Source organism: Camelus ferus, chromosome 29 (assembly GCF_009834535.1).
Source record: "Camelus ferus isolate YT-003-E chromosome 29, BCGSAC_Cfer_1.0, whole genome shotgun sequence".
NCBI lineage: Eukaryota > Metazoa > Chordata > Mammalia > Artiodactyla > Camelidae > Camelus > Camelus ferus.
This window is the reverse complement of record NC_045724.1, coordinates 27,144,331-27,160,042: the sequence shown is the minus strand read 5'-3', so window position 1 is coordinate 27,160,042 and position 15,712 is coordinate 27,144,331. Positions and strand designations below refer to the sequence as shown.

The window sequence follows — 15,712 nt, the reverse complement described above, 5'->3', positions numbered from 1 at the left end:
ATGCGCATGATGTGCTGGGACAGAACTAACACGCCCGTACAGGCACGCACACAAAAGCCCTCAAGAGCGGCAGAAGGGTCAGACGTGCCCGGAAAAGAAACTCGGGCCAGTGTGTACACCTCCAATGTGAATGCTGGTCGGTATTTTATAGACACGGAGCCTCTCCGACTGCTTGTTCATCCTGCACCTCATCGTAGGCAGTCCCACACATCTGTGTTACAGAGGGGGCTGTGTGTGTGTGTTTGCGGGTGGGTGTACTGGCGTGTGCGTGGGCGCTGGAGTCTGACCCAGCCCAGCTTTTCAGCAACAGTCAGCATCAGTGACGGTGATACATAAACGTATCCGCGAATTTCGTCTTTGCAAGAGCTTCAGGCAAGTGCGGGCACTGATTCTAGGAGAGGTGGAAATAAAGCTGACTTCTGAGCTTCAGCCGGTGACTCCCCAGCACGTGTGACCCGAGTCCCTGGGGCCAGCAGCCTCTCGACTGGGGACACGACCGACATGTCCGAGTCCCCTTTCCCTCCTCAGGAAAGAGAAGAGCACAGCCGACGTGGATGGATCACTGTTAAGACTGATTTAGAGACTGTATCTGGCATTTGCCACTGTGCCTGTTTATTGATAGCAGGGACTCCAGTTTCCCAGGAGAGAAAAGGGAGGAAATTTAAAGTTTTATTTCTTCTTTTCCCAGATAAGGCAACTAAAATCCCAAAGATAAAAAAATGAATTGACTTACATATATAGGGCATTCACTTGGTTTGATTTTAATTGATTTTTAATATCTAAAATATCTTAAGTTTTATTTTAAATTAATTTTAAAATAATAGTTATAAATTTTTTTCAATTACTTTTTTCAGAAGTTGAAAATTTTACTTTTCAGATCATGAGATTTACGTCTCATGATTTATGAATATATGAGTAATAACTTAAAGGCTAGATGACTTGGAAAATAATTTTTCTGGCAGGTATTTAATGACATTTTACTAGGAAAGTAATTTTAACGTCTTGTTATCTGCCATAGCTGTAAAAAATGGAAATACCTTCGTGTACTTTACTTTCACCTGCTTTTGATGTATTTCTACACAGCACAGAAGAGGGGAAGTTACATAATTATTGAGCTAATATCATTTGAAATGCAAGCTGTTTTCCACATTGGTCATATTGGCTGAATAAGATGCAAATACCCTTTTTGTTCTGGGATGTATAGAACCAGATTTATAATAAAATTTGAGTAATTTCCCCAACTTTATCTTTTACAAAATCTAATGATGGAAAAATATTCCTAACAATATGTTAATTCATGTAAAAATTTTCACTACACAACAGGGTTAAGAATGGTATTTGTATAAAAATGGAAGACAGCACTATACTGTGTTATCATAGTACCATTTTTGTGCAGAACTTGGTGTGCATTTAATGTCTCTTTAGAGACTGAATCATTCCTGAGAGTCTCACTGAAAATTAATTGGCAAGATTTAATTTTGTTGGTATGTTTTCCACTCAGTTTATTTTATTTTTATTTTTTGGCAATGGGAGGTAATTAGGTTTATCTATTTTTTAATGGAAGTACTAGGGACTGGACCCAGGACCCTGTGCACGCTAAGCACGTGCTCCACCACTGAGCGATACTCAGCCCCCCTTCCCCTCATTTTAAATTATGAGAATAGTTGCAGAAGAATGAAAATCATTATTTGTAGCTGAAGAATCCGTCCTAGGCCTGGTCCTCTCTTTTCATTAAAAAAATCACAATTTCTGTTTGTTTTTAAATAACTCCATGCTTAGATCGAGTGATTCCCTGATTTGCTATAAGCTCAAGCAGAAGAAGCAGTGGCAAACGTAAATGTGCTAAAGTCATGTAGCTCATAGAGTAATTTAAATTTAATATAATAATGTGAACACATTTATCCTTACTTTTTCATTTTCATTTTTGATCCCACACATGCCATTAACTTGAAGAAAGGCCATAGCTGTTATTCAAACAATGACAAGTGTATTTGAAAGAGAGTGTGACAAGCGACTCGCTGCGTCACTGAGCACTGGGTGAAGCCACCGCAGCTCAGTGGAGAGAGGAGACCACACGCGGAAACCTGGCCGTGGGGGCAACTCACCAATTTGGGGGCAGCTTTTCCTGCCTTTAGTCCTGTACATTTTAAGCAAAATAGAAAATTTACGGCTGGCAGTATCTCCACGCTCAGTAATTATTATAAAGACACGGTTTGTCTTGCTTGTTTGTTGCAGTTATTTATACCCGTTGGCCTTAGACGAACTACGCACATTATTAGCAAACATACTTGCAACATGTGGCTTCTGGGTCAGGCTGCTTATTAAGCTGACGTGTGGCCCAGGAAGGACGGCGCTTGGTTATCAGTCTGCAGAGTGTGCAGGAGACTCGGAGTAAATCTAAAAACCTAGAGAGGATCTTTCTGAAGGAAAAGTAGTAAATGAGAAAAATGCACAAAGGTATGCTCAAGACACGTTGGCTGTCACTGTGTCAGCACTGATGGGTCATGCGCGCCAATCAGCATAAAGAATCCCCCAGATGGTGTGTCTGCAGGGGCCACATCACAGCCTGACAGAAGGTGAGGTGTGCAGGCAGCAAGTTTAAGTCGCAGTGCGTGGGGAGCCACATATGTTTACTTTTTTGAGTATCAACATTAACAGCAGACATTCCAGAAGCCATGCCTTCTCCGGCCAGCTCGTCCCGGAAACGGGAGAGCTGAGGTCGCCCCCGGCCGCATCTGAGGCTGGGCGCCTTCACTGTGGCCCCGTGACGAGGACACCAGACAGAGACAGGAGGACAGCAGTGTCTTGGACAACTGTTTTCTCTTTTCTTCTGGTTTAAGCACAGATTTCTGCTAATGTCTCTGCCTTTGTTTCTTTTTTATTTATTTACTGTTTTTTTATTTATTTATTAAATTATTTATTTATTTATTAAAGTAACAATGCTGTGTTACTTTCTGGTGTACAGCACAGTGAGTTGGTCATACATATATATGTATCTTTTCATATTCGTTTTCATTATAGGCCATTACAAGTTACTGAATATATTTGTCTGTGCTGTACAGCAGGACATTGTTGTTTATCTATTTTATGTATAGTAGTTGCATTTGCAAATCCTGAACTCCTAACTTATCCCTTCCCATGCTCTTTCCTCCCTGGGAACCATAAGTTTTTTCTTTTTCTGTCTGTGAGTCTGTCTGTTATGTAAATAAGTTCGTGTCTTTTTTTTTTTTTTTTAGATTACACATATAAGTGATATCATATGGTATTTTTCTTTCTCTTTCTGGCTTACTTCACTTAGAAAGCTGCATTTGGCATTATTTTCTTTTTCATGACTGAGTAGTATTCCAACCTAAGTGTCCATCAGCCGGTAACTGGATGACTATTTTCGAAGCAGATCTTTGAAATGTCTCAGCTGTAGCCACATTTCACTGAACCTCTGAACGTGGACCCCAGCCTGCTGCCTTTCTGCCCTCCCACCTCACTGGCCCTGCTCCCTCCAAGTCAGGGTGTGTCCTGCTCCTCCCGCCCTCAAGCACCGCCCCCCATGGTCTTCACAGCAGGTGCATTTCTAGCAGGGGCACCTGGGCTCATTCAGGCTGGGCCGACGGCCCTCACATGTGTCTCTCAGCCCGTGAGGACCCTCTGGTCTCTTCCTAGAACAAGGCTTTCTCCTCTCCACTCTCTCTCCAGAATGATGTGTTACTCCTTGTGTTTCCTTAGCACTTTACCTCTATAGCACTGTCTGAGAGATGTTTATTATTCTTATGTATTTGTCTCCCTCTTTGAACCGTGAGGCCTGAACACCCAGATGACTGTAGGGTGCAGTGGCAGTCTGCCCACGAGGAGCGGCTGTTAATTCGGTAACAAGTGGCTACCGGTGGTCAGAGGTGTCGCAGTCCTATCTGCAGAGATGACAGAGGCTCTGTCTCCAAGAGCTTGGGTCGTGTCACAGAAGATGTAAATCAGGTTTTACAGGAGTGAGAGAGCTAATAACTTGCCAAGAAAACAGAAAATCTGAGATGAAGTTCCTTTAAGATCTGTGACAATGTGCAATTTTGTGAGAAGGAAAAACAGCAACACTTTTCTGGGTGTTAATGACACAGATTGTTTTATATTAACAATTTTATCTGACAAGGAACATTAAAGCCAATTTAATAAACCATAGCATTTTCTCAAGGACATCTCCCTGACCTCCCAGCCTATTGTGGGATAAACCATATTCTTACTTTTTACAGGGGTCTCCGCTGACATATCGACTTGTCTAGTTATGTATTCAGTGTCTGTCATTGTCACTCTCCCTGGATGTTGTAAGCTCCAAATTACTAGAAAGGACGGCACGGTCTGCTTACTTGGACTGCGTTTTCAAAGATACAATGCTTTCGTGTTCTCCCTTAAGATAGACTCGGAAAATCCATCACTACAGAGAGAATGTGTCTTCCTTTAAGCTTCCAGAACATCAACAGGCAGCGGGTGTCAAGGGAAACTCTGGAGCCCAGGAAGGGCTGCCTTTCATTAGCTCTTCTCTAGTCATTTTAAACATAAATAGAAAAAACAAGGACAATTGGAATTCTTTGTAAAATTGCTATTATTTTGAAAACACCTGCCAAAGCAGAGAATTCCTTCTAGCATTTTGGGTGTTTAATACCTTTATATACCTCTCTATAAAAAATGGTTAGAGCCATCAGTGACTGGCAGTTTTCAGTATACGGCACATGCGATTCAAAGGCGCTGTGTGACATACTGCGTGGAATTAGCTTGTGGCATCAATTCTTAGCTGCGTTATTTTCCCCTTTTAACATCTCTGAGATGGCTGTACAGGCAGATGTGTGAACGCATCAGTGGGAAACTTCTAGTAAAACCAAGAAATTGCTATGTTGGTCTTTCTAACTCAGTGAAATACGGTTCCATAAATAAGGTAAATGTGTGTTTTTTTTTAAAGCAGTAAAAATTCTGAGACATAGTAGATTCATTTTTTTCGTGTCTCAGGTAGAATAATATTTCCATGATACTTTGAGGGCCATAGAAATCAACTCAGCTAAAAATGCCATGCTTCGAAGGCTCTCTTAACATCTGCAGATACATTAGTAAGTATTGTTTAGTTTCATCATCTTCACCTTTCTGTGAGGAGGAAGGGCGATTGGGTGTCATCCATCTGTCCAGGAAGAGGCAAATCTCACTCACTCCTGGTAGTTCCCTTGCTCGTAAGAGCTGAGGCCAGAAACCCTGACGTCTAGCTTACGGACTTGCCCCAGGGTCAGTCCGAGACTTTGCGGGCTAGAAACTGGCTGCCGTGACCATCTCAGCAAAGGCTTGGTGACGTCAGAGAGAGGGGGCGTCACGACGGGGCTCCCCGCGCCCCGGGCCGCGCGGTTCGTGTGCAGCCGGCTCGGCCGGAGGGCAGGTGAGTGCAGCCCGTGTAACTCCAGGCTTCCACCAGGACAGCGACCTGCTGGACCGGCGGAAACACTGCTTCAGCGTGCAGTCCGAGTCCGGGGAGGACCTCTACTTCTCCGTGGAGCTGGAGTCCGACCTGGCCCAGTGGGAACGAGCCTTCCAGACAGCGGCCTTCCTGGAGGTGGAGCGCATCCAGGTGAGAGTCTGCGGCGTCCAGGGTGTGGGCCCCACGTGCGTGCGCGCGGCCCTCGAGCGCCAGCGGCGGGGCTCGGGCCTGTGAGCGTCCCCGACTCGCCCACCGGCCGGCCGCTGGTGGCAGCGGCTGCGCGGGCCCTGAGACACCTCTCCAGGCCGCTGGCGGCCGCGCACCTCAAACCTGTTCCTCATTTTAACTGGCGTCTGCTCTACCCGGAATCTGAAGCAGGCGGCGGCCCTGTGCGCCGTCCCCGCTCCCCCGGTCTCCGGCCCGAGGGGCTTCGTCCCCTCCAGGGGCTCTTTGCGCCAGAAGCCTCCCCGGTCTCCGGCACTTCGGTCGCAGCCCCGCCGCCGGTCCCGTCTGCGCGCCCCCCGCTCCCCGCGCCCCCCCCCCCGCCCCGCCCGCCGCCGGGGGCCCTGCTCCCCCTCCGTGTTCGGGGGCCCCGCCCGGGGGCGTCCCGCGCGGGGCGGAGGTTCCGGGGTGACCTGCTGCGCCTGCCGACCGCGGCCCAGGGCCTGTCGTCCCTCAGGAGCATCGGCAGGTTTTGTGACGCCTCGTTCCTTCCGAGCGAAGTTTTCTCGCCCAGACGGGCCCCGGGCGAGAGCTGGCAGCCCGGCCGCTGGGGCGCTCGCGCCGGGCCGGGGGCGCGGGGGGCCGGGGGTCGCCCGCCGGTCGCGGGCCTCGGGGTGCATGGTCTTCAGTGGAGCTGACCTGATCGGTGGCATTATCCCTTCCTTCCTTCCTTTCCGGCCACAAACGTCCATATTCAGCCCGTGAGTCACACCGCTGTGACGTGGAAGTCCGGGGGCGACGAGGCGAGGACTCGTTCTTCCCTTTTCCCTTCGCTCAGTTCACACTTTCCAACAGTCCTGCTGACCTGCGTGTATCCAACAATGTGACTGAGAATCGTTGTTTCCATAGTTTAGCTGTATAGAGCCTCAATTCAGTAAATAGATACTTTAATATCAAAAGTGGAAAGATGAAAAATACCTTCAACGTTACTTGATTCCCAGTGTCCACATCCAAGTCCGTTTCAGAGCGTTGCACAGGGTTGTACAGGAGTTGACGTTTTTGTGATTGTTACCTATAGTCTCAGGTGTTCCTAATTGCCGTTCTTCTGGCCTATCACATCACTTGGAAGCAAATACATGGCGATTTCTACCTGCTGGTTTCAATTTAAGATTTCATTTTAAGTCTCCGGATGCTTAGAAATGAGATAGAGATAAAATCATGTCGTTCCATTTGTATTTTACTGCTGTTCATTGTCTTTCCTTTTTTGTTAATCTGGACCTCACCGTCTCTAAGCTGACATCCTGAGCAACGCACTTTTTTGCATTAGCACCTTACATATTTATGCTATGGATTTAAGGTGCATATAGTAAGCGGAAAGTGAAATATTTAATGCCTTTTTAGCTTCTGGTTGTTTTATGGATTTCATAATTTCCCTTTGTTTACTCTACCAGAAATCAATAGTCAATGACTGAACACTGCAGTTCTATTTCAAAACTCAAGGACATGAATATACTTACATGAAGAACCTTGTGTGGTTTCCATGTTCTCAATATTTCCACTACCATTAAAGTTGACAAAGAAATAAAGGAAGACACATGTCCTATTGTGAAACAGGCATCCAGGTAGAAAACTAGCAAATTGACAAATACAGTAAGAATTAATCAGTTAAATTATTTTTATTTTGAAATTGGTTTTCCTTAACAGTACAGCACCTCAACATTTTCTAGGTTCTAATCTATTCCTTTATCTGTTTATGTATTTTCTAATCTCTAATGTACCTAATATTGATATAAATATCAACATATTTATCTAGGGGGTAGTCCGTTGAAAACAGGTATTTCTAAACATCCTACATTGTCATTTAAATTACCTCAAAATTTGGAAAATGTAATGAACATTGAAACAGAAATATGACAACTGATATGAACTAAATCTTACCTTCCCCAAGTGTGCAAAGTACCGTTTCTAGGCTGAATTCACTTACCGCACTTTTAGCACCTGTGTTTATCTTACTTCTGAGCAGTTTTCCCAGAGTAAGTGAATGATACTGGTAAGGGACAGAGAGTTGTTTTTGACTTTACATTAATTTAATCTGAATTAACACCGCCCTTTGAAAATAAGACTTTTAATGAAAAAGTATATCACTTTCAAAAACTCATTTCCTGTCATTGTTATTATTTCAAACTCTTTCGTTGTGTTTTATCCAGCTACAGACATTTAGCTGTCATACAAAAGAGTGTATGAAAATTTATTTTATGTGTGATGTATTTTCAAATAGTATATGATTGCACAAAAATATTTCAAAGTATTTCTCATTTGAATTTCCCCAGAAGGGTAATTTTTTGCTCTTTTCTAACTATAATTTCAAAATAAACATAGATATTAAACCATAAATCAAATATTTTAATATTAAAACATACATCAAGTATACTCATATTACATGTCTGTTAAGACTATAAATCATGGAATCAAACTTCAGTGGGTCTCAATTTATATCATATCTGTATCAATTTAATGATTATTAAAACAATGCATTTAATTTGTAATTCTGAACTTAACGAGATCGATTTTAATGGTCTATACTGAAGGTGTTTCCACCTGATGTATTTTTTCAATAGTGTTACTTGAAAATAGCAAATGATTATGTCTAAATTGGAGAAAATGAGATAGCCTTGGACATTCCTCAGGTTGGTAGTAGCTTTAATGAAGTGGTAGTGGGTGGATGTGCACATGGAAAATGCTCGTGTATTAAACAAATAAAATTACACCCAAAATGAACTTACAAGGACCATTAAGTTTGCTTTCTAATCTGGCTTTTTTTTTTTTTTTTTTTTGGAAAACTTAACTCCAAATGAATAATCTGGCATGGTTATAACATTACTACGCGAATTGGGCTTAAGCACATGAATACAGCTTTTTGGTGATGGCAAAAGCATTGACGCGTTTAGGCATCATTATAGTCAGAATGAGGTTCACTTAATGTACTTTCATAAACAGCATTATAAACACAGATAGGATGTAAGCATCAGTACTGAACATTCGCTTGAGATGGTTTCTCTCTCCCTCTTCCTCCCTCTCCTTGTGTGTGAATTACAAGTATTTTTCTTCATTTTAACATCCCATTCTGGTTTGCAATTCAATGCAAATAAAACTGGCTTATGGACATAAAAATGCATTATGTTTCCTGTAAGCTCCAAGTTTGTTTTTCAGATCTGTTATTCTTATATTTTGCTATCTATATTTTATTAGTCTTCCCAAAATATTCATATAAGTAAAGTTATAATTTAAATTGATCTCAATGTGAATAATTGTTAATTCTGGATTTCGGAGAATCAGTAGGTTTGAACAAATAATAGGCAAGAGTCAGTGTCTTTAGGATGTAACGTGCACCGTGTGGATGAATACACAGAGACTCTCAAGGTCACGAGGTTTCTTGTATTTTTTGCCTTGGGTATTAAATCTGTTTGTGGGCCTGGGAGCTCTCTTTTTAATAATAGTGATGAAATTGATGTGCCAAGAATTTAAGTAAGACCTTAATCTTTAGTAATTTACTTTGAGTGTAATGAAAATGCTGTGATCTTGAGCTACAGAATCTAACAACATAATGTTGCCTATACCTGAAAATGTGTGTACAGTTTTACTGCCAGTGTAGCCAAGGGCAGAAATGGGGCACAAGGCAGAGACGAGGTCAGATGGAGCAGAACTAGAAACAGCCCACATCCCCCACCCGGGCAGGGCCACAGGCACTCAGCTTGTGTCTGTCAACACTGGGATGTTGGGAACACCAGCTTCCTTAGACAGTCATTGCTGAAATGAAGGTGGCATTGCATAAGGAGCATTTCACAGGAGCGGTCACACTGTCGATAGGCGTTGGCTGTTAAACCTGCCGTTGGGTCCATCTGACGGAAAGTAACAGTCTTCTGTTCTGTCCAGTGCAAGACGTACGCGTGTGTCCTGGACGGCCACCTGATGGGGCTCACCATCGACTTCAGCTCCGGCTTCATCTGCTTTGACGCGGCCACCAAGGTACTGTGTTCCGTCAGCTCTTAACCTAGAATGATCGAAATCACTTCTAATCCAGTCAGCATGCTCAGTGGTCCTCAGGGGTCGAGTTTTAGGTCCACAGTTCCATTGATAGAAGATAAATTAAGCTTTAATCTATTTATAGAAAGCCAAAAGTTTGAAGTTTAATAAAATCAATATGGTACCACATTATAACTACATTATAACTACGTGAAGTACGTACGTGTATATGTGTTACATACATACATATATATGTCTCTACATTATATATATATATATTCTCTTTTATTAAAGGTATGGCCTCATAATGAAGGGAAATTTTCTTCTCTCAAAACAGTTTTTTAAAACAAAGTGTCCCTTTATTATTTTTCTGAGTCATTCTCCAATATCAAAATGAGGAACCGTATTTGTTTAGTTCTACGGGTAACACGTTAGGATCACAGGATGGCCCCGTTGAGGGTTTGGCGTTCCGAGCCAGGGAGGGTAGCCCTTGTGAACACCTGGCTCAGTGAGGTCTGTCTGTCTGACCGGCGCCTCTTCCACAAAGCCTGTGTCCCCGGGAGTGATGTGCACCGAATGATGAAGGGGGCCTCTCAGCCAGCCGTATCTAAAGGGTCTTGAAGCCCCCCTACCCACCGTCAGTCCCTTCCAGGGCCAGAGACACTGCCACAGCTCCTGACCCAGGGCTGAGGCCCCCAGGAAGACGCCCTCCTCCCCTCAGAGAACCTCTGCTCCTCAGACCTGTCTTCTCCTTAATGGACTGTGACAGATTCCGTCTCGCTACTGAAGGATGACTGAGTCATCCCTTACTGGGGCACTTACATGTCACTAAGCCTTGTACAGGGTTCTCGAAAGCAAACGCACACAAAACGAGAGCGGTATACACGCGTGGGGAGGACAGTGTGCGGGGCGTGGGAGTGTGCGTCCTGGGAGACGGCGTCCATTGACGGGGCCCAGCTGGTCCCAGCCAAGTGGGACGTGGGCTGGGGTTTGGAGATCTTACGACTTTTCATGGCCCAGCGATTGAGACTGTCACACAAAATCTCACATTATGTGAGGGTGGCCAATGTTTCTTTATATTTTGACTTCGGGAAATTAAGTAGCACACACCCAGTTCAGATTTGATCACGCAAGGTGTTGCCTTTGTGTGATGCCAAAATAATACTTTTCTTTCTCTTTTAACTTTTTTTTTTTTGGATGGAGGTGCTGGGGATTGAACCCAGCTCGTGCGTGCTGAGCATGTGCTCTACCACTGAGCTACACTCTCCCCAAGAATACTTTTTTATTTATGGAATTTCAGGTGCCGGTGGCTCTTTGAGCCTCAAATGAGACTGTTGTAAACTTGTCCCATGACAAAGACGTTCTTTTGAATAAAATACTCATTCAAATCTGGCTAGGCTCATGAATATTAAATTAATTTAATAAATTTACTACTTTAAATATTAATGCATCAATTTCATAGCTACTAAATGAATGTAATAAATAACTTTAAACATAAATTAAAGTGATTAGAATAAAAAATTAAACTCTGATTTTAAAAAGGAAGTAAGATGGCCCGAGTTGTCACCGAACTCTATCACATGTGGGTAAAAGACTCTCGCGCTAGTAAATGAGAGGGAAACTGGTAAAATTCATCTGGACGGGTTTCTGAATCTATTTTGAGTTTCTCTTTAAAGCTGATGTTTGGTTCAAATCCGTGTTGGGGCCCTGCTGTGGCTTTTTGTTGGTGAGGGGAGGACTCCTGGTGTGGATGTGGTACCCGCCGTACCTGCGCGCACCTGCCCGGGTCCTCTGGGACGGAGGGTGCGTCAGGGAACCCAGCGCTTGCTGGGACTCTGTCCAGGGCAAGGCCTTTAGCAAGAAATGAGATTTAGTCAGCACAAGCTTGACACACAGGAAAAACCAGAACAGTAGTGACCGTCCCTCCAGTTTCTGACTTGGTGGAAGTACCGACCTTCAAGGCCATCTGAGAAACTGGAGGGAGGGGAAGGAATCCGAACCCATCATTGTGGAGACAGTATTCGTTCCTGAACCTGTGACTGTCGGAGGAAAGGGGGAGCTTTTAATAATCATCTCAGGACAACAAGCTTCAACAGAGAGGCCGGGGGAGCCAGTGAGCTGACCTCACTGGGAGAAGGTTGTCTCACTCCACAGAATCAGCCTAAAGAAGAAATTTTCAATACAAAAAAATTACCTATAAATTAAAATGTCTTGCATCATGTTTGAACAACATTTTATCATGACAATGAAGTAATATTCAGCTCTTCTCTCTCTTTGGTATGCGTGTGGGATGCATCCCACAGACAGATGCCAGCGGATTTCTGGGTTCGGGTTAGGGAGGGCCTGACAGCAGTGACTTCTCTAAGCTTCTTGAAAAAACACATTCCAGCCTAGTGTGCTACAGCATAGAACTCAAATATTATACACAGTCGAAGTGCATTGCGGACTTAGAAGCCAAGGAGTGGTCCTGGCGCCCCGCCCCTGGACCACGCCTCTCAGGGCGGCTGCTCTCCACGACACCTCTTGGTTTCTAACACAAACACATTTATGGCAGGCAGGTTTCACCAGGCAACCGAGATAAGAAATTATTCCACATTCACCAGGTGAATAAAATGTAGGCTCGAGCTGGGGCCCCGCTGTCAGATCCGGCTGGTGCACACCCCTCAAACACAGGACGTATATACCCCTGCCCTCACTAACCGTCACAGACTCAGACTCTCATCCTCAACCATGGTTCAGTGCATTGATTCAAAGCAGAAAGATCCCAGGGCAATTCATCGTACGTTGTTAATTTAAGGAATACAATCGTTTCCAAGCGATGCTATTTACACTTGGGTCAATTTCTAGAAATATAGATTTCTTTGAATCGGGGAATTTTTAAAATTCTACTGAGGGAAAAAAAGAAAAATGATTGAATCACAGTGATAAAGTTCATAATGAAATTTTAGAGATCAAATTAGTAAAAGTGAAGAATAGCGCTGCCTTGGAAATAAAATGTGCAGACACTCTCGTGGTAATTTAGCGGTTACTTAATAAAGCGCTTAATCTCTGTCGGCGGAGCAGCCTGCAGACAACCCGCAGGAGGGTGAGGCAGTGACGGCTTGTTCTGTGTGCAGAGCTGTTGGCTCAGATGCAGCTAGCGCAGTAAACTCGCCTCTTTTTCTCTCTAGAGCCGGTCAGTGCCCACTGAGCTGGCAAACGTGTGTGCATATGTTAACAAGAAATCAGGAGAAAAGAGCTGCTTTCTGTAAAGCATTGTACGCTTTCACCTAATTTTGTGTTCTTTCACTATTTCTGTTTTTATCCCTTTATCATTACTGTTCAAATTTACAAGATTTGTAAAATTAGTACACAGTAGATGCACTGGTTTTAGTAAACATCCAATTAATTAAGTTCAGAAACGTATTTGGTTAGGATAAATTTCACACGAATGGATACCAAATGAGAAGAATAAAGATGTGTAAAGGATATTTTTAAAGGAAAGGTTTCTACTAAATATACCTCCAAGCCCACCCACACCAAAGGCGAGGAAAAGGAGGCGCCGACAGCACATCCACATTCTAACGTTTGTTAATTACTCCGGCGGGGAGGGTGGGCAGAAGGCAAGAGAGGGTACTCGTGGTTGGCGTCTTGCTTAGTTGAAGGAGGATGCAAAGCAGAAACAGCGCTGCAAGGGCAGATTTGATTTGTGGCTTAACCAGGAGACCTGTCAAGACCATTTACAGTGAAAAAAAAGTATGTTTGTGGTTACTGATGGGCAAACATGAGTTAGATGTCAAATACCAGGTGCCCAGTATCACGGAGAGAGTAAAGGTAGGTCCTGCCTTCAAAGCATTTTTGTTGTGATTTTTAACATCTTCTATGTAATTAGTTGTAATCCACACAGATCGCACTTTCCAGTGTGTTTGCCCCTATGTTGCAAAACATCATTCCCCGTTTCCCATAACACAGAAGACGTAGTGCTTACATGACCTGCGTGTGTAAAAGCTGTTTCAGTCTTTTTGAAGAGGAATTTTTCCCGAGGGAGTGAGACATTGGGACCTACTGACGGTGAACTGGGAGAGGCTGATAAAGATGTGGTGGACGTGGTTTTGCCTGTTTTTGTTCAACGTGTAAGCATGTCATTTCATTTCTTAGCCTCCTTTAGCATTTACATGCATAGAACTGAGGAATTATGTCTTTGAGTAGTCTGCATGCAAGGAGTCATTGCTGTCATGTGAACGTGAATTCGTTCACTAACCAGGGTCCCTTAGGAGAGCCAGGCCCGGCCCCTCCCCGGGTGGACTGCAGCCGGCCCGGGCGGTCTCTGTCATAAACATCAGAGACGCAGAGGAAGGGAAAGCTTTCTCTTTTCCCTGCCCACTGATGTTCTCTAGATCACCGGCATTTCCAAACTTCAGGCCAATTCTAACAGGGGATCTTCAACAAATGAAGAGCGTATGGGAAACTTTTTACTTGTAGAGAGAGAAAAAGGGCTTGAGACAGCAACAGCATCCTAAGGAAAAAGACATGATGGCTCAGAACACGCGCTGTCTGAGAGAATCGGGAAATCAGTTTCCCAGGTTCATGCCTTGTGCTAAAGCGGGCTTGGGGTCTAGCCTCTGTCTTAAGGCTCTTCCAGCATTGGCAGTGGGAGTCCAGTGTGAATCGTCATCAAGCAGTGGGTTTTTGATGTTTGGTTAGGCAAGTAATTCCAGAAAATCAAAGAGGTAGGTTGGGATTAAAGACCAGCAGGAACCGTGGAGGATGGCAGACTTGGGTTTGGCCCCCCACTTAGTAGCTGTGAAGTATCTTGTGTGTGTGTGTGTGTGTGTGTGTGTGTGGTGTCCCCGTAATTGTTTCCTCTGGGAAAGGGCAGTACTCTGGCGATGGTTTAGCTCTTGCAGGGGTTAGAGGGACCGCGTGACAGGGTCTAGCGCAGTGTGATGGTCGTTGTAGCAAGCACGTTCCGCTGAAGCACAGCAGTGGACACACCGGCAGTGAACGGTGTACGGGTGTTCACCCATCGGTGACTCGGCGTCAGGAACGAGTGATGCCTCACAGGCCTTGTCATCTTCACGCGAATATTCTGCTTGATAATATTTCAGCATTCCATCTTCTATCTCACACGGATTCACTCTTTGTAAAAGATTTCTCTCTGGGTTAAGAATGATGAGCCTAAATTATAAATGCAAATGGCATTGCATTCAAACTTTTTAGCGTTGTTCTGTCTTCCTGCATTTTGCGGGGGCTGGGGAATAGAACTAGGTTTATCTATTTATTGTTAGTGGAGGCGCTGGAGATTGAACCCAGGACCCCACGCACGCTGAGCACGCGCTCCACCCCGAGCTGTCCCCGCCTCAGCCCGCACTAATTTACATAACATGCATCTGCTATGAAGAAGAGCTCAGAGGCAAAAGGTCTTCAGTTGTGAGAGCGCTTGGGGGTTGGGCTATCCCTGCGCATTTTCCCGTTCGCGGCTCCCCCTCGGCCGTGCTCGGCGGCTTTACTGCAGCCACGGCGCTGAACGCCGCGATTCATCGTGCTCTTCTTCACGCGTGTAGATATCGTTACTTGCAGCTTTTAGAGACTTAAAAATATTTAAAGGTATCTTCAAAATGCCAGGTACATTTTATGTAATCATTCATAGAATATGCTGAGTTGAACACTTTCATACTGTCAAAAATAAAAAATAAGTTTTAATAAATCAGTAAGTTATTTGTGCTCCATTATTACTAAAACTACTATTTTATTCTATAGTGCAAATTTTTATCCTTTCTTGAGATGTATTCCACAGGACAATTTACATAGACAAAGTTAAATGAGTTTCTTTTTTCTGAAAACATCCTCAGACTTTATTAGGCTAATGAATTTCACCACATGGATTTGACCAAGTTTGCTTGCCTCTTCCCCAGAAGCAAGCAGAAACAATCGTTTATGGAAAGCCCTGAGGAAGTGAGAATCTAGTCTGTGACCATTTGTTATGAATTTGGGTCAATTCCAGATTTCAAAACTGTTCACACACCGCTGTCAGCTTTTGTTTGTTTTCTTTTCTCCCTCCTTTTGGACTTATCTCCACCAGGTGCTAACACTACGGGTACTGCTGGT

The 15,712-nt window shown here is 44.1% G+C and overlaps 1 protein-coding gene across 1 annotated transcript in view; it reads left to right on the top strand.

Moving 5' to 3' along the window:
• SNTG1 (syntrophin gamma 1) overlaps window positions 1-15,712 on the top strand; it is a 357,968-nt gene that overhangs the window by 330,462 nt on the left and 11,794 nt on the right. The window contains exons 17-18 of the mRNA XM_032469883.1: window positions 5,438-5,590; window positions 9,536-9,628. Of these exons, the coding sequence (XP_032325774.1) occupies window positions 5,438-5,590; window positions 9,536-9,628 (246 nt within the window). The remainder of the gene's footprint in view (window positions 1-5,437; window positions 5,591-9,535; window positions 9,629-15,712) is intronic.